Source organism: Mycetomoellerius zeteki, unplaced genomic scaffold, assembly GCF_001594055.1.
Source record: "Mycetomoellerius zeteki isolate Tzet28-1 unplaced genomic scaffold, Tzet1.0 scaffold94, whole genome shotgun sequence".
In the NCBI taxonomy this organism is placed as follows: domain Eukaryota; kingdom Metazoa; phylum Arthropoda; class Insecta; order Hymenoptera; family Formicidae; genus Mycetomoellerius; species Mycetomoellerius zeteki.
This window is the reverse complement of record NW_017257979.1, coordinates 988,304-1,013,851: the sequence shown is the minus strand read 5'-3', so window position 1 is coordinate 1,013,851 and position 25,548 is coordinate 988,304. Positions and strand designations below refer to the sequence as shown.

General features: G+C 30.7%; 4 protein-coding genes across 4 annotated transcripts; 2 read left to right on the top strand and 2 right to left on the bottom strand.

Moving 5' to 3' along the window:
* Nucleotides 1–6,175: 6,175 nt before the first annotated feature.
* On the top strand, nt 6,176–10,905 carry LOC108730613 (gustatory receptor 5a for trehalose). Its single transcript, XM_018460400.1, has 11 exons — nt 6,176–6,240; nt 6,737–6,801; nt 6,877–7,024; nt 7,558–7,676; nt 7,767–7,961; nt 8,313–8,422; nt 8,619–8,789; nt 9,414–9,568; nt 9,885–10,047; nt 10,423–10,512; nt 10,804–10,905. The coding sequence occupies exons 1-11, from the start codon at nt 6,191–6,193 to the stop codon at nt 10,903–10,905; spliced, it is 1,368 nt and encodes a 455-aa protein (XP_018315902.1). The 5' UTR covers nt 6,176–6,190.
* A 1,195-nt stretch (nt 10,906–12,100) lies between these two features.
* LOC108730587 (gustatory receptor for sugar taste 64e) lies at nt 12,101–16,609 on the bottom strand. The gene is made up of 9 exons (XM_018460363.1): nt 16,322–16,609; nt 15,887–16,118; nt 14,897–15,032; nt 13,896–14,098; nt 13,377–13,468; nt 13,056–13,273; nt 12,679–12,844; nt 12,449–12,538; nt 12,101–12,166 (listed from the first exon to the last, which is right to left on the bottom strand). Exons 1-9 carry the CDS (start codon nt 16,607–16,609, stop codon nt 12,101–12,103), a joined length of 1,491 nt encoding a protein of 496 aa, XP_018315865.1.
* Nucleotides 16,610–22,301: 5,692 nt separating this feature from the next.
* mRpS14 (mitochondrial ribosomal protein S14) lies at nt 22,302–23,385 on the bottom strand. The gene is made up of 3 exons (XM_018460401.1): nt 23,289–23,385; nt 22,966–23,103; nt 22,302–22,621 (listed from the first exon to the last, which is right to left on the bottom strand). Exons 1-3 carry the CDS (start codon nt 23,364–23,366, stop codon nt 22,436–22,438), a joined length of 402 nt encoding a protein of 133 aa, XP_018315903.1. The 5' UTR covers nt 23,367–23,385; the 3' UTR covers nt 22,302–22,435.
* A 511-nt stretch (nt 23,386–23,896) lies between these two features.
* Nucleotides 23,897–24,685, top strand: LOC108730615 (uncharacterized). Its single transcript, XM_018460402.1, has 2 exons — nt 23,897–24,110; nt 24,280–24,685. Exons 1-2 carry the CDS (start codon nt 24,071–24,073, stop codon nt 24,669–24,671), a joined length of 432 nt encoding a protein of 143 aa, XP_018315904.1. The 5' UTR covers nt 23,897–24,070; the 3' UTR covers nt 24,672–24,685.
* Nucleotides 24,686–25,548: the final 863 nt, after the last annotated feature.

The following is a 25,548-nucleotide window of genomic DNA, read 5'->3' as shown; positions in this document are numbered from 1 at the left end:
CCGAGCATCGATAACGTTTTTCACCGGCGTACCTGCTTTTCGTAGTCAATAATGATAATCGCGCCGACCGAAGATAACGGTCGACGTCGTAAACGGATGTTTGTACGATAAAAAATTTGAACAGAACCCGATCCATTCGAACGATAGCCGACGTCCGCGATTAATATATTTCGACGTAAATGATTCTTCGAGCATGTCGACGATCACGGGATGCGATAACGCGTAATCGCGCCCACGCAATCACGCCCCCGCTAACACACCGGTCTACAATACCGCTGCAATTATTATTAAAAAATAATGGGATCGATCGCGGCGCGCGGAGCAGCTGTCAAATATTTCCCATGGCCTTTGTGCTTGAGCGCAGTAGGTATTTCCTGCGAGGGAAATTAAACTCGTACGCGTGCGGAGAAGATCGATTGTATAATGATGTACGTTACTTTTACCCGTGGGAACACAATACATTTTGATTCGTAAATGTGCAAACTCCTTATGTCGCAACCCGACCATCTCCCTGTTCCCGTAACACGAAAGGTATCTTGTCTCGAGACTGCGTACACTCGAGCGTTGGAATCAGCTCTTGTAGTACCTCGGTGAAGTTGAAATTAAAAGTGCCTTTTAGAAGTCATTTGAAATCTGCATAAAGAAAAGATGAGAAAACAACGCTCTCGAGTACCTACACTGTTAAATATCAAAGGAGCGATGATAATCCAACCCTTTAAATAAAAAATAATGTTTTATTTTTAATTTCCGTGTATCAAAATGTAAATCAATCCTTTCTGTAGTTATTTCTGAGTAAATATCGTCCACATCAACGTTATTAGTAAATAATAAATTAAATTTGAGTCATTTTATATATTTTGTTGAATTAAATTATTTGACTTCATTGTTTTAGTTAAATTAATGATATATTAATTATTAAGTAGAAGCAATGGGGCGCTCTATAACAATGATTAAAAATAATTCAAATTGGATAAAATTTAACATAATGAATTTAATACTGTATCGTATTGTACTGTACTGTATCATAAAAATATTCTTCATAAAATTTACGCAGAAGAGAATTTCTTTTTACAAAGTCTGACGTAAAACCAAAGAAGATGACAACACCATGTATTGCAAACGTAGCACGAATACAATTCCAAACACATTTATCTAAATTGAAATTGTGTTACGATAAATAAAGAATGTTATTTCTGTAGCGGCAAAAAATTTCTGGAGCGAAGATAAAGGAGACAGAAGTTGGATAATTTTTTCCCCAAGGTGTGTATCGGCACGATACATTTTAACACGATGACGACGGTCGACGTTATCGCGAGTTGCTCCCTCGAACGCAACAGCTATTAAACGATGAGGTGGTCTCGCGGTAAGCGCGAATCTATCGGCTCTCACGTGCATAAAGAGAGGATATTAAAGTAGGCCGCGGTTTGCGGGACGAACCGCAACATACGCTTGCATGCGGAAAGTATGCGCGCATACTGTGCTACGCACCGGGGAGACGGTGGCAGGTGTGACGGAACAATAGGAAAATTCCGTTTGCACAGCTTGTCAGGAAGACACGACACCGTCCACGTGTGCATCGTCCGGGAAAATGCCCGTGAGAGGATAGAACAAAGACAGCACCGTCGTATGCATCTGTAAGCGTACGAGAGGGAGAGAGAGAGAGAGAGAGGGAGAGAGAATATGCCGAGTGACCCATTTCAGTGATGAGAGCTCGACGTCCTCCGCAAAATGTGGCAGCAAACTATCGTCGATACGCGGCTGCTGTTTCCGCACTTTTAAATGTCGCCTCATTAAATACACTCCGAAAAAAGAAGAAGAAAGAAATGGGATCTCAGTCGCGCCAAGGATCTGTTTTGTATAAATTAAGTCTTCATTGTTATACAGCTTGAATCTCTATAGCTATTTCTTTAACTTTTACGCGAATCATCATTTTAATATGTATCTCTCTTTTTTATGTTAATCCATTTACTCGTAGTTTAACTGTTAGTTCCAGCAATTATAACATTATAAAAAAAAAGAAGAAAGGAATAGAATTTAAATCGCGTTAAAGAATCTCTGTTTCGTATAAATAAAATTGGTATCAAATTCGAAAATTTCAATCTATTTCTTTTTTACGTGAATCGTTATATTTTAATGAGATTTTCTTTTTCTTTTTCTTTTTTGTTACTTCATTTTCTTGTAGACGAAAATTAACAAAAGTAATTTTAATTATTAGTTCTCAGTAATTGTAACGCAAACATTGTTTCGTAATTATATTCTTGAATTTTAAAACTATCACATCTGATAATGCGAAACATAATAATTTCGTTGGCAAATCAAGATTTGCTACATATCAGTTGTTTAGAGATTTCAAGACTACGGTCGACATTTGCGTTGACATCAGTTGCGCTTATCAATTTCGCGAGCCCCAACAAGTGCGTTCTTGATAGCGAGAGTGAAAGACATGATGGATGCATATTCTCATTTGTTGTCGTCATATAACAGATCGTCAGAGGTGTTGAGTAAACAGCGTAAAAACTCGCGTTTCCACGTGTATGTACGTCTAATCCTAAGGGTTGACGTTTTCCGCGAAGCGGCTATTATCACTCACGTTAGTTTTTATCGAACACTCGAGGCTGGCACACGATTAACGTGCTTGATACAACTACTCGATATTCAATTGATTTGTCTCACGTAGGTATTCGACAATTTAATATCCTGATTTTCATCTATGATTTCTATCTCATTCAGATAAGCTCAAAATATCGAGTTGTCAAAAAAATTTTGCAGAATTACTCTCCGAAAATGATTTTGACAAACAAATTTATTTAGAAACAATACGATCCAAGGAGAACACGAAAGTCAAAATAATGTCAATTTGACATCATATTGACCGATTATATTGATCAAATTTATGTCAGGTTTTTGTCATGATTTGGTCAATCTAACATTATTTTGACTTCCTTGTTCTCCTTAGGAATTTTTTTGACAACCTAATATAAATGCAACGACTTCTGTCTGTCGAATTTATTTTTCAAAATTTTCAAATTTTCCTTGGAAAATCTTTTGTTGAAAAATTCATACGAAGTGTCGAAAGGGTATATGTGAAACGCCGCACGTGTTCAATTTTGAGAAGGAAAATTGCTGCATCGTATGTAAATCGCAAACCACAAGTTGAATACCTTTTTGTTACATGCGACAATGAAGGTGGCGCGTGTCATGTATGTCAAATCGCCGCTTTCATTCTCACACAAGTACAAGAATCACTACATCGCGCTGGAGACTGTTATTTCTCTGGCCTGTACAAGCAAAGATTACATGCAGGATAGAGACAATAAGCGCATAAGTTATAGGGGTTCCCACCACGCCTGTCAGTGTACGTCCGAACGTGGTAGGCAACATTGTTTTGCGTCTCGTACCTCATTGTTCTATCCTACCGCGCACTCTCGCGAAGTACCCTTCGGCTACGTATTCGTTAAAAAAATATATGTAAATTAAAAGAGATCGAAATGTTATTCTGTGAATTAACGTCTCAAATTATCTATCTCTTTTTTGAAAAAAATTATAACCATCCATATCTCTTTCTTTTTTTTTGAGTGTTAATTCGATTTTATACGATTTTAATAGCGAATCATCGAAATGAGAGAATTGGTTTCAAATATATTTTTATTTTTCTCTAGATTGAGAATTGTATTTTACAAAATGAATTCCTCTCCATTCTTTTTAGTTCTATTTTTTTACGCTTTGTAGGAAATATGAATAAAATTTTGTTTTTTTAGTTGTTTCTCGCAATACATCCATAGACATGGGCTGCGCATTCCCTGATCTTTAGGCCGGTATTCGTAATTCGTTCTTATTTCAAGATTTTAAGTAATGTCTTAAGATTAGGCTAATACTGTTCTGTAATTGGTTCATGGTATCTTAAGACTGCTTAAGACGATCTTGAATATAAGAATCAATTTTGAATACCTGTCTTAGCGTCTGTGCTGCGTTAGAGCGAAGAATTAAAGATATCTCTTTTTGATACTTTAGAGAAAGAGAGGAAGGTACTTTAAGTTATTTCTCTCTTTCTAATTCGATATATAGTACACGAAAAAAAGAAAGTAGCTGCCGTAACTAAAGACTAGGTGTGGTAACTAAATGGTAGGTGTAAAATATGGACAGCTAAAATATAGGTATCATAGCTAATGTCTTAGCTGTGATACCTATATTGTAGCAGTAATAGCAAACCATTTCGCCATAGTTTATAAATTTATAGTTATGGCAGCAAATATATTTTAACAAATCAAGATTAAGTACGACAAAGAAAATTCTTTTTTTTTCGTGTAACAATTTTATAGAAATGCGCGTGACAGTCTATTCTTATTATGTCTATGTTTCCATCTTAAATTTACTCGATTTTGCAATTATTTTTCATTTGTCAAAGCTGTTTCAAATACACTCTCTCAATTAGATTATACGTAACAACTCGTAGAATCTTGTATAGAAACGTATGCTGATCTGACTTTAGGAGGTAGAGAAGCTTTGAAACCATGCGATGTCCATCATTTGGAAAATTACATATAATAGAGATGAGTGGGAATAAAAAAAGTGTCAGCGATATGTTTTATCCTCAATGGACCACTGGAAAGTCTTGGCAACCTAATATGATTAATGTTCAGTAAGTAACATAAATTATACACACTGAATTTTTGACAATGTATTTCTTTTGTTATAAGAAACAGCGTTTCAAATTTATGTTAATATTGAAATATCAGCTCAATAATTATTTTATACCAGTAAAAATTAAAATTTATCGCTCAACGCATGAATAGACACTCGAACATATTTGATCTGGATGTTTTTATTTAACATTTAATTAAAGACAATTTGATTGGTTGAATTTAATGTATTTAAATAAGACAAGGGAAATTTCTAAGAACGAAAAGAGAGTTGACTAACGAGCACTCTGTATAATAAAAATCGATTTATCAATTATGATTCGCAAATAAACGCCCTTTCTTCAATAAAGACAACTGTGTGTAAACATTTCAATTTAATGATCCGAGCATTCTCGGCTAATTACTATTTACAAAACTCACATTGAAATTAATCGTGACCAATCTTTTTTCACGTTATATGAATATCATGTAATTACTTTTGTGGATGTTCGCTATTTTTTAAATTTTATCACATCATTTTATTGTATAGATTTCTTTTTTTATAATATTATATCATATAACATTCATATTTTATTGTATATTAAATATGAATATAATGTTAGACATGTTATTCTATAATCGCAAACGGATAAAACTGAATGCCGTGCGATACAAATTGTTTCGAGCTGCTACACAAGTTTTGCGTGCCAAGGTTTTCTCACCTTGATTTGTCGATTGTCTTTTACTTCGAAGCCTGGGATGATCGATTGTTAGGTGTGACATCGGACTAATTATTTAAACGATCGTATCGCGGTTACACGAACACTTTCACTGCCATTATTCTATGAAAAATATATAAAAGGTTATGTAGAATGTTTTGCACTTTTATTCCGCATATAGCAGAACAATATAATTATTACATATTACATATTTTTTTATTTAATAATTAAATATTTTTCGAAGATAGATTTTCTGTGTTACATTCAATATTTTAATAAATATTTTATAATATTTAAGAGTAATGTGAGATTCTGAAAAAGTTCGATGACATGTATCTAAAATGTTGAAATTAATAAATAAATAAAATGATTTAATTTTTGTAATTAACTTTCCTCGGATCTAAAAATAATTATAAAACTAAACACAGTAATTAAAAAATGAAATGACTGTCTGAATTCTCTTTACTGTTTTTGAAACCGTACTGTTTGTAAAAGAGAAGAGTAAATAAGAATTTTTTTTGCGACTGATTTATAAATCTAGACAGTGGTTCGAGAAAAGTTGATTCTTCAAAATTCTTGAAAACAGATATACGGCGAATTATAAATTTAATTATTTTCCAATATCATATGTAACGATGACGTCAGATACGCTTCTCAAAGGTGCGTATTTCTCCCTCTCCGTACATGGTCGCGAGTTTCTCGTGCCTCGTTGTCCAGGACGAGGCCTCAGCAGCCCCGAGTTTCCACTGGCTGTCCGAAGTGGACATTTATTGAACCTGCGATGTTTATAAAGCTCCCTTCACCTCGCCGTTGATAAAGTTCAGAAATAACGAGTTCTATCTTCTATCCGTTATGCGATCGTGTTCTGTGCACACCGTAAGCCGCGGCGTGCATCGTGCAAGGTGCGTTTCCGAGTGATAAATCTCTTACGTCGAAGAAAAAAATCGTCCTCGATTAATCTGGTGCAAATGAGTATTAAGCGAAGAATATATAACACAACGAGGGAGAGGAAGCAAAACTCATATTCTCTGTAAACGGATGAAATTAATTAATTAAATAATAATTGGCTTATATTTTTTATTTGCCAAGGAATAACTTAATATTGAAGAAAATCCCGAATCTGAATTGTTTCGATTTTTTTGCTTCAAAAATTGAATAATAAATTTTAAATGTCAATATATTTTAGTAAAAGTATGGCGATCGATAAAGTATTCCTGACTTAATAACAAAGGAAATGCGTATTTTATTTTTACTCGTCAAATGCACTTTGTTTTTAAAGACGCACTCGGCCTATCATGACTATATCGAATTGCAAATTATTCGATTATAAATTCGATTTGGCAAACAGTGTAACGAGAATCGCGATATATTCCACAGAGTAAGAAGAGTTCTTTTCAGATCGCCCAAAAACTTACGCAACAATAGATTCGATCCCATGAAAACCGACGTGGTGGTGCCCGAAAGTAAGTTCGGCCTCGACCTGAATATTTGCGTGAAATTTGCAAATTAATTTATTACATCGTTGTGATGGTTTTCAGTGCTGGCTTCTGTTGTGCCCCCGTCGGATACTTTTAATCCTTCCACTGATAGTCTGCACGCAGCCATGAGACCGATCATTTTACTGGCCCAATGTTTTGGCATGTTTCCGGTGTGCGGCATCAATAAGCCGGATGCCTCGTATCTTCGGTAAGCGGAAACGGTTTGTGGATATCTGATCGATATTCCTTTTTATTTTATAAGTTAATCTACAATGTAGAATTGGAGATTAACTTTAATTTTTGTTTAACTTACTTTTTATCCTCTTCTAATGCTAAGAATTAGTAAAAAATAGAGAGTAAGTCAAAATTAAAGTTAATCTACATTAATAGAAATGAGCCAGATATGCATTTCTATCAATATCGATTAGCTTTAATCTTGATTTTTTATTTATAAAGATAAAGAGTAAATTAAACCGAGATTAAAATTAATTATTGTAACATTACATTGGTAGAAATAAACCTGATGTCCATTTCAACCAATGTAAATTAGCTTTAATTTCAGTTTAATTTATTCTTTATCTTCTTCTAATTTTTGGAATTAGAAAAAGGTAAAAAGTTAAACCGAGATTAAAGTAATCTACATTGGTTGAAATGAACACGAATTGTTTATTACTCGTTCCTTCGATTTTTTAACATTTTCTCTAATCGAAATTGTCACGAGTCTTCATGAATGTCCTGTAGATTTTCATGGTACAATCCGAAAATCTTTTACGCGGTTAGCATTATTGTGGGAACGTTTGTCCTGACAATCACCAATATTCAGCGTTTAGTCACCTCGGGGATAAATTCTACGAAAATGAGTAAGCTAGCCTCATTATGGATACAAGTAACATTGAATGTAGGAACACAACAATCCGTTGTTTCTAAACGATATTTATCTTAATTATCAGCGACTTTCGTTTTCTTTCTCACGACTCTGATAACCGCAGTCATGTTTATACGATTGGCAATGCACTGGCCTTGTTTAATGTTAACTTGGGAAAAACTGGAACGTGAATTCACCTCGAGGTATCGGCGGATTTCGAAGACCTCTCTCGCAACTCGTTTCAAAATCGTAACCTTTGTCGTCATGGTGCTAGCGTTCGGTAAGTGCTGATCAAGATAGTATTACGTAGGCACTTACGCATTTTATTTCGTTTATTTCCAATTCTACGGAATTTTAATTGAGTTGACTTCTTTGGTATAGATGAAATTATATTAATAAACTTAATTTGTCTCATATAAATTACGTTCATTTTTACCTAATTATTTTAACTACTTCTACTTGAATGTCAAAGTTGTATGTTAATGTATATTATCCTTTATTTCAAAAGTGACTTAAAAAATCGTGATTTATTTAGTTATCATGAATAAATTAAGTAAACATTATCCTATTAATCATCATAAATAACCTAATATTTGATTAACCAAATTAATGTTAATATATTTTTATATAGGAGAACACTCTGCCGCTGTGTTGGCTGGGTATACCAGTGCATTAGAATGCGCAACGCAACGCGGTGACGCGGATGTTGCTGGTGTTTATTTCATATCGCAATTCCCGCAGGTAATATACTAGATATGCTTAATTCATAATTTTATCGCAATTTTAGAATCAAATTTATTTTTAAACGTTAAAAAACACGTTTCTCTCTTTTTCTCTTTAAATGAAAATAAAAGCTGGATGAAAGATGATGCATGTGCTTTTAATTATTGTTGAATTAATGTATAATATCATTGATTGATCAGCATTTTTTTTACAGATCTTTACAAAACTGTCCTACAGTCTCTGGAAGGGGATCGTGATTGAAACTATAAATATCCTCAGCACATTCTCGTGGAATTTTGTCGATCTGTTTCTTATTCTTATCAGCATGGCTTTGACGGATCAATTCAAGCAGCTAAACAGCCGCCTCTTTTTGATACGGGGAAAGGTATAGTGCAATCTGTTATAAGATATTTGTCTTCGTCTATGAATAACTTTATTCATCTTCCTAATATTCACACGCAGGTATTTTTTTCTTTAAAGAAGTTTAATAAGTACTCTAAGTATTTTAAATTGGTGAAATTAATGATTAATTATTTATTTTGAGTATTAAATATACTATTATTAACAATTAAATTAAATACTTACTTAATAATACTTACTTATTAAATTTTTTTGAGGATTTATTGAAACTATATTTTAATTGTTAATGTAAACCTCTAAATTCTTTGGAGTAGAATCTCACTTTAAAGAGTGAAAGTTGAATCAGTAGTCTTGAAGAGAGTGGTTCAATTTTCAATCTTTAAGAGAAAAAAAGATTTCACTCTTCGGAGTGATAATTCACTCTAAAAGTTTTAGAGAGAAGGGGCATGCTCAGAAAAAAACCACCCGAGTAGTCCTGTATGTATCATTTTTCTTGTGTAATGTTCGGCGAACAACAAGAGTAAAATGATACACAGGAACACTCAAGCAGAGTAGCTCAATGTGTTATATTAATCGAGAAACAAAATCATTGATTACAACATGAAAATCTTTGCTTCTACTAACAACTCGTCGCTATTATCTCGTTAAGGCGATGCCGGAGTGGTGGTGGGCCGAAGCCAGAAGTGACTATAATCAGTTGGCGACTCTTACGCGCAGACTGGATACTCATATCTCGGGCATCGTGCTTATGTCCTTTGCTATAGACTTGTACTTCATCTGTATGCAATTGCTGTTTTCCTTCAAGTACATTTTCTGTCTAACATATAATTTACAATAACAATTTTATCCTTAAATATATTATACATCGAGTTTCTTAGATCCAATATAAAAAAAATTCATTTATACTTTTATCTATATATATAATAATTAGATTTATATTTACAATTAATTCACGTTACTAATTTTTATTGTGCTAATATTAGCTTTGTCCAAATGCAAGACAGTTTTATGAAATTTTATATTAAAAATTATGTTATGAGAGTTTTTAGGGAGTAGAACCCATAAAGTTGAATGAATTTTTCAAACAGTAGATCCTATAAAGCATGAATTTTTCAAACAGTCCAATACGTGGTAGCGTACGGAAAATCTACTTTTGCTATTCCTTCGGCTTTCTCTTGGCTAGAACAACGACGGTATCCTTGCACGCGGCTTCTATTCATGATGAATCCCGTCTGCCAGCACCGATTTTGTACAGCGTCACTAGTTCTGGTTACAACAACGAGGTTTGTTTTGAGAGAAATATTATTATACATATAGTATATAATATATAGTATATAGTATTAATCTTCGTAACTGACACGCGATAATCCAAGAGAAAAAGTTTGAAGTAAAAATTTAATATCTGTCAACATGTATCTTCTTCATGTGTTAATAATAAATTAGAAATTTTTTATTAAAGAAAATTAAGTTTCCCCTCTCATAATAAAAAAACTTGTGGGGATCTAAAAGATTATACGATATCAGTTATAAGAAAAATAAAATAATGTTATTTATTTATAAGATTATTATATTAATTTTCTCGATCGTGCTTTTACTTATATATAAGTTTGTACAAAAATTTGTATGTAAATTTGCACGTAACGTTTAACGTTGCGCAGGTCTCAAGATTTTTGACGCAAGTAACGACGGATAATATTAGTTTGACGGGAATGAAGTTTTTTTCCATAACGAGAGGCCTTGTATTAACCGTAAGTAAATGATAATTTAAACGAGTTAAATGTAGCTTAATTATTTGACTAAAAGCGAACTTATCGCGCTGTAAAGTACGGTTAACTATTTGCATATTATTCATATTTTGTTTCTATTACATCTTTAAAAAAAAATATTTTGAAAATATATTTATTTGCTATATAATGATATTTAATTTAATTTAACTAAACAACGAATACTATTTCTTATTATTAAGACGAGATTTAGATTAATTTTAAATGATAGTTGCGATTAATATACCTTGTACAACTATATGAATGATAATGTAGGTTGCAGGAACTATCGTGACTTATGAACTCGTTCTAGTACAGTTCAACTCCGTCCAGCAAATGGACCAGATGAATATAACGAATGCTTGCGAGGTGAGGTAGAGAGGGTTTTTGAAAAGGAAATCTATATCACTATATTGACTACAAAACGCAAAATTTTATTATAATAAATGCTATCATTAAATAAATTTAAAACTGCATTACATAAATTGTTGCATTTTATGATATTTTTTTTTATTGTTCCCTTCTTTTGTAACCAATTTCCTTAAATTTTTATATAATAAGATCTTTCTCTTTCATATTATTAGCTTTTATATTATATATTGTATATTTTATATAGGTACAATAAAACTGCTGGAGTCCTCTATATTTTCACATTACTTATGGTAATTTTTCTGCAATTTTATGTAAGATAAGTATATGAATTGCACTATGAAAATAAAGTTTTTTTTTAAATATAATATACTACTTTTACTTTATCTGTAATCTCTCTTTATATGATTTTATTTCTTGATTTATTTTTTGTTCTAGTTTTCCTTTGGATTTCAATTAACTTGATATATATTCTAGAGAAAAACGGAAAGGATATTTCACCAGTGTTGAATTTAATATTGTTACAAGACGATATATATACAGCACGCACACACACACTTATAGATTTAGCTGTGGAGAACACATCGTTATTCGCAGGAATGGATTAAAAACACATACAAATATATTTTTATCTGTTGATAATGCGGCAATAATTTTGTAAACGTTGCTGTGAACGATGAACTAAAAAATATTATTTAAATGTAGTACTTAAGAATCTTGTACAAAGTATACGTTATTAAAAAAAATTATATTTATATGTAGGAATAATGTATTAGATTTTGAAAGATTTTGTTAAAATTAAAAAACACATCGAATTCTTAACTTACCTGAGTGTAAATGTAAAAATGATTGTACAATACATTTATATAATTATGAAAATTTATAGAAAATTGTATTATAGAAAATGTTTCGACATTATGTTGCGAATATGTATTAGGAAATATATTCGAAATAATATATAACCAAAGCAACAATTCTTGCGACGAATTTCTGTTATAATAAATATTTCTTGCATAATTGTTCTTATAAAATACACATTTTTGTAAAATAATATAATTGTGAAAATAGCATATAATTGTAAAAATTGCGTCGAGATGGAAATGTATAGGATGAGGTTTGAATTTTAATTTATTTTACTTATATTATATCTTATATAATCTAAATTATAATATTTGTCTTTCGTCGATGTTATACTGTTGCGTACTTATTTGTTCATTGCGACATTAAATTGCAGCAGCACAACTTCGTACGTTACAATTGCACCAGCCACCTGTACATAAATTTATAAAAATAAATGATGTTCATAAATAAAGATATTGGAAATCAACAAAACGCAACAATATTAAAAACATTAAAAAATATTAAACTTTTCTCCTTTTTATGCAGTACTGCAATAGCTAAATTAAGTATAATAAAAGGTACTTTATTTATACTCTGTATAATTGAAGTAATATATCACTATCGTAAAAAATGACTTTCTTTCTTAAAGAAAACTGTCGTATTGTATATGAAATGCTAACGAATTTTATATTAAATCTTGATTTATTTTTACCGCCAACAGAAAATTCCGCGTAATAGAAAAGAAACGCATTCCAGTGAGCGTGACGTCATTGGTGCTGAGTAGATGTAGCAGCCTTTCTGTCTGTAAAACGACCGTATAAATTATTATATATATAAAAAATTGAGCAAATTAATTAAATAATTTGCGCAATACATTGATAATTTCAAAAGATTATTGTTTCATTTACTTTTTTTTACGTCAACGAAATTCGAATGGTTTACCTCTTTGTTATAAGTAGATGCTGAACAACTAAACAAAATCGGCAATATTACTTTGCTTTGATCGTAAATCCTAGCAGTGAGCAGGGTGACGATCACCGTTCTGCCGATCAGAAATAGAAAGGACTCGAAGAAGTATATATCGCTGATTATGCCATCGTCTGATTTTCTGTAAAAATCCAATTAAAGAGAATCGAAATCAGAAATAATATAATAATAACTTTATGAATTGGCATTTACCGATCAATTGATATTAACATGTCGTATTAATTTTACGGGACTTATTCATATTTCTATAAATTATTAATAACTAAAATAAATTAAAAATTAATATAATAACTTTGTGTAATTGTTTTCTTTAATAATCACGTACTACTTACGACAATCCGTTCAATAGCTGTAAACAGATGAAGTAAAGATTGTTTGCAAATGATAAGAGAATTATAGGTGAGATATCGTTGTCCACTTTTTTCACCATGAAACTAAGAGTAGCATAATCTTCGCGCAATTCAGACCAGTCTATCGGTCGATGTTTCAATACAGAACTAGTCACGTACTTATTCAATGTTTTGTATCTTTCAGCCAAACCGGTAGCTACCTGAAAACTCCACAAGATCGAATTATAGTTATAATAAGATTGGAAACGTTTGATTCCGAATAGAAAAAGAGGTATTGTTGAACTATTTACAAAGTTTTATTACCATTGCGATGAAAACATCAGTAAAATTCCACGTAAAAGTCGCCAGTTTGCTGACGATAAAAATGAAAATACCAAGCGCCAAGTTATATTTCACTGAAAATAAAAGTTTTAAAGTTCTGAAACAACCAAAGTTTTTCAATAAATCTGGGAAAAAAGAAACACAGCGATCAAATAAACAAGTCTCTTTGGAGAAAAGGTTGTAAGTTTAATTATTTTACAGGTATAGCCAAATAAACTGGATTGCTATTAATAATGCTGAAGAAAATAATTGAAGAAACGGAAAAATTGCAAATCTATGTGTATAAAAGAGTTATAATTATTGCCAATTATAGCTATTTTATATTATAATAAAACAATTATAGCTACTTTATTATAATAATTAATAAAACACTTTAATATTTTTTATACGAGGATCAATTAATTTATTCAATTAGACTATTATGAAATTTTATTCAAACATTCAATTTATCTGCGAGCGATACTTTTAGATTAATTATATAGTTAAGAGATTACTACTTACGTATCTCCAATATAAAGGCGTGAGAAGACATACAATAAATTTCTAAAAAATTGAGAAACGTCGCATTGTCCGATTTGCCGCTCCAGTCATATTTTTTGGTATGCACCAATATACTCAAGATATGTTCAATAAGAGCCACAAACAGAATGGAAACAGCTATTAAGTGGAGTTTCCAACGGAGCTTTGGTCGTTTCATTTTGTTACTGCAAAAGCAAAAGGTTCTGATAAATGTATATATTAACAGAACTTGTAAGGCAATGCAAAATTAATCGACTTTAAAGAGAAACATTGCTCACTGGAATTTCCAAGAAGAAATAATTGATTTAAAAAGATGGTAGCTCCGGCAAAGTCTTTAAACATTTACGCCGTTCGAGACAGATTACAAGCAATGATATCTTTTAATAATAGGTGCTATAAACACGCAATTACTTTATCATATTTGCGTATCTAGGAGTATTAGATGATTTCAAAGTTGGTTACATCAAACTATATAGTTAAATATATATATATATATTCTCTCTATATTCTTTAGAGTAGAATTTCTCATTTGACAATTGAGCCAGTTTTGAAAAAGAATGGCTTAATTTTCAATCTTTAAAAGTGAGATTTCACTCTTCAAAATGACTGAATTCACTCTAAAAGTTTTGGAGAATACGTAATGTATATTTTTAATTTTTTATATATTGTAAGAGAGAGAGGGGGGGGAGAGAAAGAGAACACATGCAGTTATAGTAATATTGGAATTATTTTCCGATCCGCAAATTAAGTTCAATATGAGTTATCATTACAGCATCTAACGGAATTGAATATGACGCTTGCTATTATTTTTGTAACACCTACTGTCATCGTGTGAAAGCACGTGTGCGATCGCAATCTCTCGAGAGTTGTCAAGAGTACATGCGATTCTATGTAACCCCGCGTGCAGTGAAACACGTGGGTCGCGATCATCGATCGATTAATGATACTATCCTGCAGCCTTTCTTAAACGCACTGATATCTACCTATCTATGAACAGCTCCATGGCTCTCCAATCACGTTGAAGAATCACCCATCGCGACGATAGCCAGAAAAATATTATCAGGCCCATCACGCAGTTCGCATAAAATATCGCGCCTGCCGTAGCAGTTGCTATGCCTCCTAAAATCCAATCGTACATTTAAAAATATATTTGACAGTTTCGAAAAATGATTCGGAAAACGTGCGATTAAGAATGTATGTGTCACAGTACAAAGCAATACCAGAAATATAAAAATTTTATAGATTGTTCTGTTATTACGTCTGAGTATCTGTGTAAAATTTAAGCACAAACACACAAACAATTATTCTCTTATTGTTTTAAAAGTTATTTAATTTTTTTGTTTGCCTTAATTCTTCTATCAAATTGTAATACTTATTTATAAATTTGATGAGAAAATAGCATATGAACCAGATCAAATTTTTTTATATGTACTAATAAAACTGTAATAAATATGTTTGTGCAAAAGTTCATTCGGATCCATTATACTCGCTTAAAAGCTATTTATCTAAAACTGCAGCAAAATATAGTAATTGCCCTGCATAAAAGCCATAAAAAGTCATAATTTATTGTTTTATTTTTTGCATTTGTTTTAGAGCGTATTTACGACAAATTTTTTTTAACCGATATGTTTGACCGATTGTTTGATATTGTACAGCAAAAATATTCTTAATATTTAAGGATATTTTTTCTTTGCGTAATATATAAAAATAAATGATCCTCCATTTACATTTACTTCCAGGTTGCAAAGTTTATTTAAAACATATTTACTCTCTGAGATAAAATGCAAAAGAGTGACACATAATTTTTTAAGTATTTTAATTTTCATCTGTATATTTAAAGAATATCTGAGACTAACTTTAAAGGAGTTGAACTTCCTGCATATCGTTATCTTTGCTTCACTATACATATAATAAAACTATATATTATTCTTGGAATAGATGCGACATAGTGCGATACATACTTATTTGTTTACCTTGCACTTCAAAAGTTGTGGAGTTTAGCGTTTTTATCATGTGAATAATCGACAATATTGCCATAAATAACACCATCCCATTTATGAAAACGGAGTAGATGGTACGAACCGAAAATTTCACGAATTCTATCTGCAACGGACTCGGCATGAGTATTCCAGAAACCGGTAGAATTCCAAATAATTGAGCCATCACTAAAACCGGTCCCATTACACAGTGGAAGCTTTCTGGATCCTGCATAGTTTTTACTCGATATTACTTTACATTTTATACCACGAATCTTAAATACATCGATCAACATAAAAAAGTATTTTCTTTTTTAAGTTGCCTTTAAAGAAGGATATTTTATTATCCCTGCCGAAACTTCCTTTACGTAGGAAGTTGTAAAAATATAAATATTGTTATCGAGAGCAAAGATTATATTACAAGATATTTACATTGTTGCTTATGGACAGAGTTTGCTCGTTCAGGAATGGGCGACTCCTCGGTGGACTCGGAGCCGGAGATTGAGAGTCCGAAAATTGAGTTTCCATTTCCTTTACCTTATCCTTCTTCCGATGTATTAGGTACGGCAGGATTTTTTTAATAGTTACGCCGCTTCTCTTAGAAGTCTTAGAAACTGAAGTAAATGCTGAAGTAGAAGTCTTAGAATTCGCGCTAAATATTTGGTTCGTCTTCAACATTTTGCCGTAGATTTCCGAGCTGATATTTAGTGCACCACCCATTTTGTCGCAAAGATCCTGATATGATTTAAATTGATTATTTTGTGATAACAAAAAAAGCACATTGAAAATTAAAATTTTCCTCTCAAGAGATAAATTCATTTTCGAATTTATACACATGTCATTTGCACTGACTGTTAAATGTTAATTTGCAATATCAATTAATTTGCAACTTGAGATTGAATAAACTAAACGCCTAGAGGGCTTTCATTATATACATCGCTTTAGGAAACAGAGTGAAAGATGTAAAGGTAATTCCCAATATGCAACGCACATAGTATATTAGTTTAAACATTAATTTAAAATTTAAATATTACGTGAATATATAATTACTTGTTTTGCCTCACTGTTGTACACTTTTTCAAACATGTTGCGATATGGAAATTAACAAGATGAGACGCGTATTAAAAAACGATAAAGATTATTTCATTAACATATGTAAAATAAGTGCATGTATTTTGGAAAATTACAATAAAGGAAAAATAGTTTGAAACATGGGCGTATCAGGGGGATTTGGAAATTCAATCGAAACCCCAAAATTTTTTATTCACTTTTTCATTTTTATTTATAAAAAATATAACTTTTTTTACTTTTGACTCTGAATAGATTTTTTGTTATTACATAAAATATTTTTTCTTCTCGTTACAATCATGTAATTTATGGAATTATAGTTTTGATAAAGTGTCCGATACACAAAAATAAATCTATTAAAATTTTTTAGCTAAAAACAAAATATACACTGAGTATATTAATGAATACTCCATTCGACTAAATAAAGGCAACATCCTCGGCCAAGATTTTACTTACAGAAAAAAACAATAATAATAATTTTACTTAAGAAATAACAATAACAATATTATAAGGAATTACATATTTTATATTTTTAATAATTGTATTTTACCTATACTTTCTTTAGGAAGAAAAATAAAAGTTATGATTTATAAAATTTAATATTCTTTCTGTTAAAAAAACAAGAAGGAAACGTCCTAAAATATTCAAAAAAGCAATTTATTAATATAAAAAATTGTTATTTAAGTGATATAACAGAACTGATAAAACTGTTGTCCCCCCAAAAAAATTCTGAATACGTTCATAATTTGAAGAACTAATGAAACACAAAACGTTGAGCGTTTTTATTCTGACGCCAGATATCGATATTATATAACATTTTTATGCGCGTGTTAAAAGAGTGTATTGATATATTCAATTAAATTGAGGGAATACCTCGAGCAATTGATTATCGTCGTGTCATATCATCGGATATAATGTACGAATGAACCATATCCCGTCACCTGAAAGGGTTGGTCGTTTGCCTAGTGCGCCGTAAACCCGATATGTTGACGCAGATAGTCGATTCTCATGTCAAGCGCAACGTCATTTTACGTTCATTTATTCAAATGATTCTTGTAAAAGTTGTAAAACATTATTAAGTGGCTATCATATGCAATTTCCGACTGAGATTTTATGTTACCTATAAATTTCCGCTATGAACGCAAAAAATTGTAATTGTAAAACAACATGTGCGTTTGTACTCGTTACAAAAATTGCTGTTTGTGTGATAACAGAATTGATAAAACTCTCTCCCTCTAAAAAAAATTTATACGCTTATATTTCGAAAGAATAAAATCTAGAATATCGAGCTTTCTTCATTGTGACGCCAGATATCGATATTATATAAACATTTTTTGCGCATCCTAGAGTTTAATTGAGACTAAAGTAAAATTTTATAAGATACGTTAAAATAAAATAAAATAAATTGTAAAAAAAATTATAATACACATATTTGTAAATCATATAAAATTTAAAAAATAGATATTTGGAGATTATGAAGATATTAAGATATAATATAAAATATTCATTAAATTTGATATTATCAAAGCTTATGAGCCATAAACATGCTTTTATCTGAGAATTATCATTTCTCGAGAAATGCTTATTTAAGAAATGTAATATTCAATAAAGTAGACACGACAGTGTAGCCCTTCTATTTTTCTTTCTTTTAAAAAATCGAAGAAAGAAATATAATATACAGGGTGTCCCATGGGAATGTGTTGAAACTAATCAGCTATCATTTTCGAAGGTATTCAGTTATTAAAAAAACAAAAATTGCGCTGATAATTTTTAATGAGTATAAATAAAATTTAACAAAATATTTGTGTATCAATTAATTTTATTGATGAAAAATATGCTCATAATCCCAAGGAGTAATTTTTTCGGAGGGTGCACCATCTGAATTTGTATAAAACACAATTTTTTTACGAAAACTTGTAAAAACATTTACATATTTTATGAAAGCTCGTAAAAACTTTTTCTAACATATCGTTTTTAATATTGCTAATAACTTTTTAAATAGCTGCTACTAAATCTGAAGCTGTTTTTCGATCTTATCTGCGATTTTACATATAATTTTAGCGCCTACTTGATTTTAGCATAATTTTTCATCAATAAAATTAATTGATACACAAACATTTTGTTAAACTTTATTTATACTCATTAAAAATTGCAGACTTTCCTCTTTTCAGCGCAATTTTTGTTCTTTCAATAACTGAATACCTTCGAAAATGACAGCTAATTAGTTTCAACACATTCCCATGGGACACCCTGTATTAGAAAATTATAAAAAATATATCTATTATCACTTTATGCTTTTGTCTTTATGTTAGTCAGTGATAATATATGCTGAGACCTTTCTACATTGTTATTTTGCGAAATGCTTCATGAATGTTAAATGTCATTCAGATATTATTTATATAAACTCTTATTTTTTTCATTGAAACTATTGTATTAACCGGTCTCAATGCAAGTTGATTCTTATCAATCGTTTATTATTAATCTCAATTCGATGTCGTAAATGATAACCATTTTTACAACGCAATCTCTTTTATATCGAGGTGTATGACGTGTGTTTATAGCTACAGATTTATTAAATATATAAATTTTGAAACATCAATCGTTTATTAATCTCAATTCGACATCGTAAATGATAATTTTTTTTACAACGCAATTTCTTTTATATCGAGGTGCGTAACGTGGATTTGTAATTGCAGATTTATTAACATGTAAATTTCGAAATATCAAGATATTTTAATTACAGTTAATAATTATCATATTATTTGTAATTATAATTAGTAATTTAATTTTTAAAATATTATTAACCTTGTTTGTCACGCATACATACATACATGGATAAACTTAGGTCATCTGTGCTCATTAAAAAGCAAAATTTCTGATTGATATTTATTTAAGCTTTAAAAGGAAAATTTATAATATAATAATATTTGTATAAAATATAAAAATTATAATATAGATATTCGTAAATTAGAAAATTATATAATTATCTTATTTAAGATCAAGAAGAGATAATATAAAAAAATATTGTCAAAAAAAAATTTGAAATTAATAAAATATTAGTAAAAAGAAATTGATATAAAAATGTTAAAAAAAATATAATATACATTTTCTAAACTATTTCTCATAATATCAAATAAATTCTTCAGTTCTTTAAATTTGCAATACTAACAAAATAATTGAGAACTATTTATTTAGTTCTATTTTCGATTCTTTAAAATATTTTGGAAAATTTCGGGACGTATAATCACGAAAATAAAAAAAGCAGAGAAATAATTTTATTTTTTTTTAAATCTTTGATTATAAGTTAATTATTATCTCTTTAATTATTTTTTAATTTGAAGCTATCCGGAAATGAAACTTTTGCGCGTTAGAAATCAGAAACAGAAATTGTATTGTACCTACATAAAATCTTGTTCTTCGTAATTCTCGTTACCATGCATGTATGCCATCCAGAGAAAGATGCAAATGTGGATATGAAATAGATGAGTTTTCGTGATGGTCGCATCTGAATCTGTCACTCGAATGTCTCTAATATGCACTAGCGAGCAAAAATCGGCTTGAAGCAAGATTACATGCGGAATTGCGCGATGCATGTCCGATCAGATAGTCGGCTATACCACTTATGCGGAGTTTAAGTGACACTTTGCTGAGAATGAAATGCACGTGTACGATACCGATCGTATTGATTGTTTACTTTACTTTTTTTGCGACTTAAATCACAAGCTACTATTTGTTTTGATTATTTATCTTTGCATGATTTCACTACACCATGCAAATTAAATTTCAAAGTTAATTATTATTAATTAATGTGTAATTCTGTTACCAAAATGGAATATTATAAAATGAGAGTATATTTAAATTTCGACTCTTTATTTATAAAAATTAAAAATTCTTTTAAATAACCCAGGTGAAGCTGATTAAATATAAATAGAATAAATGAATATATTTATTGTTATCTGTTTATTGTGTTTATTATTGTATAAAATGTTTTATGTCCTCTGTCAGGAGTTTGATGATGGCGATATGCTCATTATAGTCAAAATGTCTGTGTAAATAGATTTATTTATGTAAATTTTAACACGATAATTTAATTAATGGCTTTATAATGAGACCCCGATCAATATTCTTCGTGTCAATGTACCTCGTGTTACAATCGTTATTTTAGATCTGCCTAATCTGCAGCATTTTACAATCTTTTGATAAGTATGTATTTGTATTAGTTGTATTCGCATTTCGCGATGAAACGAGATAAGTGATCATGCAAAAGCGAGTTAGAAGCGTTAGTCTGAATAAAATATTCAGAGATGCAGCTTGTCCCAGTAAACAGTTATGAGGAATATACTAATAAATGAGGTATGAGTAACAAAGAAAAACAGAGTGAGAACTATTTACACGTGGCATGTTCGCGAATCGATTTCTTCACGAAAAAACATACATATGATCGTTATAATGCCGAATAATTGAGACGCCATATGCATCATTCACTGAATAGAAAAGTATATTCGTGATATTCTCAGTTCGTATAAATGTCGATTTTCGTGCAAGCTGTACGATCAACAGTTAATAAACCTTTTCATATTATTTAATATGCGCTTGACAATTAAGAGTACGTTAAGTTTTCTTTAGCTGCAATTAATTCATCGCCTGATCAAATTAATTAAGGTGTGCCATGAAACATTGTATAAAGTGCCAAAATTGTGAAAATGCGTTTTATTGTATGAAGGTGTTGTAAGTACTCTATCATATAAATATTCCATCATATATTAATATTTGACGTAGAAAATTGCAACAAACGGAAAAAAATGCAATTCAAAATGTTATATGTATGTCTATTGTACAATTGGCATTTTTACTTGAACTTGTACGTTTACTTGGACTTACAATAATTTGAAGTTTTTACAACTTAACACTTTTTTAAAATTAGAATTATTTAATTAAAATTCTACAGAAACTAGTTGTTCGTACTTTTAGATGGTAGAATCAAATAAGACAAAATCTCTAATATATACACACACACAGTGTGTTGTTCTTAATCTTTTTTGAATACATGCACAATTTATTGTCCTGTTTCAGTGTCAAAAATAAAATAAATAATTGAGATTTTCAACTCTATACACATAATAATGTATGAAACAAAAAAAAATTCTCGACATCATACATCTTACCAATTAATACAAATGTACAAAATATAAGAAAAATTAATTTGACATATATTGTATATGGAAAAAATTTCATAACTTGTTTCTGACTTAGTAGAATAACTTGATAGAAATGAAACAGAAACCTCAATATTAATGAAATCAAGGGAAACATAATTTATTTGGTAATTTAAATTCTATTCATATCCATTCGTAATTTATTTAATTCTATTCATACATCCATTTGTGTATCATTTACTCTTCATTAGTATTCATTTACACCTAATTAGTATTCATTTATACACAATAGACAAGTGATATATAGCTCAAGGGTATTATTCTACCACATGGCACGTTGCACTCCAGCCATTTTATTATAATCGACTAGATGACGAAAGATGAATCGTGATATTCTCCATCGTTGTATCGTACCTCGGCCTCGAGACGTCACAATACATCTCGGTGTCAATTGTCTCAAAGCAGTCTGTCTGGGAATTGTTTCGTCTATTTGTTTGCCAGCAAGCTCCTAAAAGAATCATTATATGGTTTGAGTTACCTCATATTACTACATTAGCATATTAAATATTATTATACTAAATATTATATACTAAATATCATTATACTAAAAGAGAGCATTGCTCTCTTACTTGAAAAATGACATAACTAAAAAAACGTGGTTTTCGAAGTTTTCTTTATGAAAAAGATAATATGCTTCCTTCAAATAGCAGAAAATTATATAAATAGATACATTATATATAAAAAATGCATCGATGACAATATGATACAAGAAAATTTTTACATCAATTTTATATTCCCTGAATGTGTGTAATTAGACCAAGATTTATTATTTTACAAGTGAAATTGTCTTACTTTTATCTCGATTGGCAAAATATCGTTGCGCTTCAAGGCAACCAATCGCAATCTTTCCTCTGCATACTCTTTAGCCCATTTTCTACGTTTTTGATCGCGCAACACCCTACAGCCGACATAGTTTCGTATTTCTTGTAGCTGCACAGAGAAAACACGACATAATTAGACACGAAAACGGTCATGTTAATTGATTGCAAATACAATAGCCAGTGACTTGAGCAGTTGTTTATCTCAATAATTGTAGCGACATAAATCCTAATAAATTTATATAGATATATAATTAGAGGTCATATAAAAAATCTATCGTTTAAACACATACTTACGCCGTATCCCAATAAATTTGTAGTGCACAGCAGAGGGCTGCGATTGAAAAGTGGAAGGATACGCATCATCGCCGCCATGTCTACAGTTATTTGTTGTTTGTTTTCTATCGCACGTGACGAGTAGAAAATCCCTAGAAATAAAGGTGCCTTTTCATGCTGCTAGCTACTTTTACAGGTCTCTCTTTAACGAATCAAAGCAAAGTTCACTAAATTTGAGATTGGTTTTCTTGATTGGTTAAATTTCAATCCAATCTCAACCTCTAGTCTTTGTCTAATCCACGTAATAGTACGGAAAAGAACCACAAAAACGTGGACATTACCCTATGAGGTTTGATACATGAAAAAGGCCGGGATGTCCACTTTCAGGTTTCTCTCTGCTATGAATACCGGCCTATGTGAATGCGCCTTTAAGCTCGTTCTCTACAATTGGTACGTGATTACGGTTGTTAGTTCTCTACAATTGGTACGTGATTACGGTTGTAAGAATTAACCAATCACAGTCGAATATTCTTCTCATATTCGGCAGTGATTGGCGAATTTTTAGAACTACAACCACTTACAACTACACTCACGCAATTGTACATAGAAATGTTTCAGGTGTACACAGATAAAGGGTGACTTTCTGACTTTTATTTTCATAAATCACGTCGAGTCAAACATCATCGGACATTTTTAACAACGTGAATAATTGTCCTTATCCGCGCCTATTAATAAAGTCCAAGTGACTCTTTATCTGCACCTTTAACACAGATCAACTGAAAGACTGATTACCCGCAGATATTATGAGGACAATATATCTTTTAGCCATTATCTCCGTTCTCGGTAAGTTAAGTTTGGTCCCAGATAAACTTCTCAAAAATTTGAAGCTTGCTCCGCTCTTTATCGCAACCGCATTATCAGTATTCATTACTCTTGTTCTTACAATTAAAACTTAAATGTATCTCTCTGCTGCATTATCGTTCCTGATATTTGACGATACAATTATTTACAGTGATACTCCATGAAGTTGAAAGTGGATTATACGGTTCCAAGCAGAATGCTAAGTATAACAAAACGAATCAGAAATTTACAGAATCAGCAGCGTCCAAGAATCAGTCACAACCGCTTCCAGGTCGGAAAATAATTGTATCAGCCTGGGGAATCATCGGACTAATTGTAGGCGCTATCATATTTAGTACAATAACTTACTACATCTTTCTACTATACCCATATATATGCAAAAAGGACGCGAGCTATGACATCATAGAATTAACGGATGTTAACTCTGTGTCCACTGTTAGTGACAATGTTAATGTTAACAATGTACCACGTCCATTGAGAGCATTTTGCGACTCAAATGATGTATCAAATGACGTATCAAATGACGCACCATTAAAACGATAAGCCTGAAAAGAAAACGTAACTCAGGTCGGTATTCATAGTTGATTCTTATATTTAAGACTGTCTTAAGTATAGTCTTAAGATGTCAAGATGGACCAATCAGAGGACCATAGGGTCTTAAGATAATACTTAAGACAATCTTGAAAAAGAAAGGATGGATTATGAATACTGGCCACAGACATTTATTTTATAAGTACAGTTACATCTTCACTCAGAGTAATAGTATTTTTGTACAAGTTTAATAGCAATTAAGTCTTATATAACTTAACACTGCCATAAAATCTTTTAGAGTAGAAAAATATTAAGATTGAGATCATTGTTTTCATACTATCTTTCATATACAATAATGGAATGAATTTTTATAAATTTTATAAGCATTTACAGCAATCGATATGGAAATAATTTTATTTTTATTGCATTTATATACAGTTATATGAAAAAAGACTGAACTAAATAAGTAAATTAAAAGTTATCTTGTGACATGTTAAAAATGAAGAGATGTTAAGTATCTAAAAATTTTTAACTAAAAATTTAGAAATTTTTTCAATATAATCGTTAGTTTATATAAGTAGATTAAATAGTATATAACATACAGCATTTTACTTGTGATGGAAGACTCTAAAAGACTGCAAGAAAGTATATACGTTTTTATTAGACGATATTAATGTAACATAGTGTACCTATTAAATAATGAGATTGACTTTTTTCATATTAGCGACTCTTGATCTTTTTCCAACTTTAATTGGCATGTCCAGTATCAACTGGAAATGTTAATACATAAATGTTCTTAACCAAATTAGAATTTGATTAAGAATATAATTTAATAACATTGATATGTCATCTTTTTTGTGTGAAACTTGGTTGATCATGCAATAATGCT

Bases quoted from the DNA above. Each gene is read 5' to 3' on its own strand.
- LOC108730615 (XM_018460402.1), top strand. From the start codon at position 24,071: ATGAGGACAATATATCTTTTAGCCATTATCTCCGTTCTCG. The intron at 24,111-24,279 runs GTAAGTTAAGTT...AATTATTTACAG, and splicing joins AGCCATTATCTCCGTTCTCG to TGATACTCCATGAAGTTGAA.
- mRpS14 (XM_018460401.1), bottom strand. From the start codon at position 23,366: ATGGCGGCGATGATGCGTATCCTTCCACTTTTCAATCGCAGCCCTCTG. The intron at 23,104-23,288 runs GTAAGTATGTGT...TTCTCTGTGCAG, and splicing joins CAAATTTATTGGGATACGGC to CTACAAGAAATACGAAACTA. The intron at 22,622-22,965 runs GTAAGACAATTT...TGATTCTTTTAG, and splicing joins TTTTGCCAATCGAGATAAAA to GAGCTTGCTGGCAAACAAAT.
- LOC108730587 (XM_018460363.1), bottom strand. From the start codon at position 16,609: ATGGGTGGTGCACTAAATATCAGCTCGGAAATCTACGGCAAAATGTTG. The intron at 14,099-14,896 runs GTAGATATCAGT...TTGCTTTTGCAG, and splicing joins ATGGAGCTGTTCATAGATAG to TAACAAAATGAAACGACCAA. The intron at 12,167-12,448 runs GTAAAAATAAAT...ATTTATGTACAG, and splicing joins CGCGGAATTTTCTGTTGGCG to GTGGCTGGTGCAATTGTAAC.
- LOC108730613 (XM_018460400.1), top strand. From the start codon at position 6,191: ATGCGATCGTGTTCTGTGCACACCGTAAGCCGCGGCGTGCATCGTGCA. The intron at 7,962-8,312 runs GTAAGTGCTGAT...ATTTTTATATAG, and splicing joins CGTCATGGTGCTAGCGTTCG to GAGAACACTCTGCCGCTGTG. The intron at 10,048-10,422 runs GTTTGTTTTGAG...AACGTTGCGCAG, and splicing joins GTTCTGGTTACAACAACGAG to GTCTCAAGATTTTTGACGCA.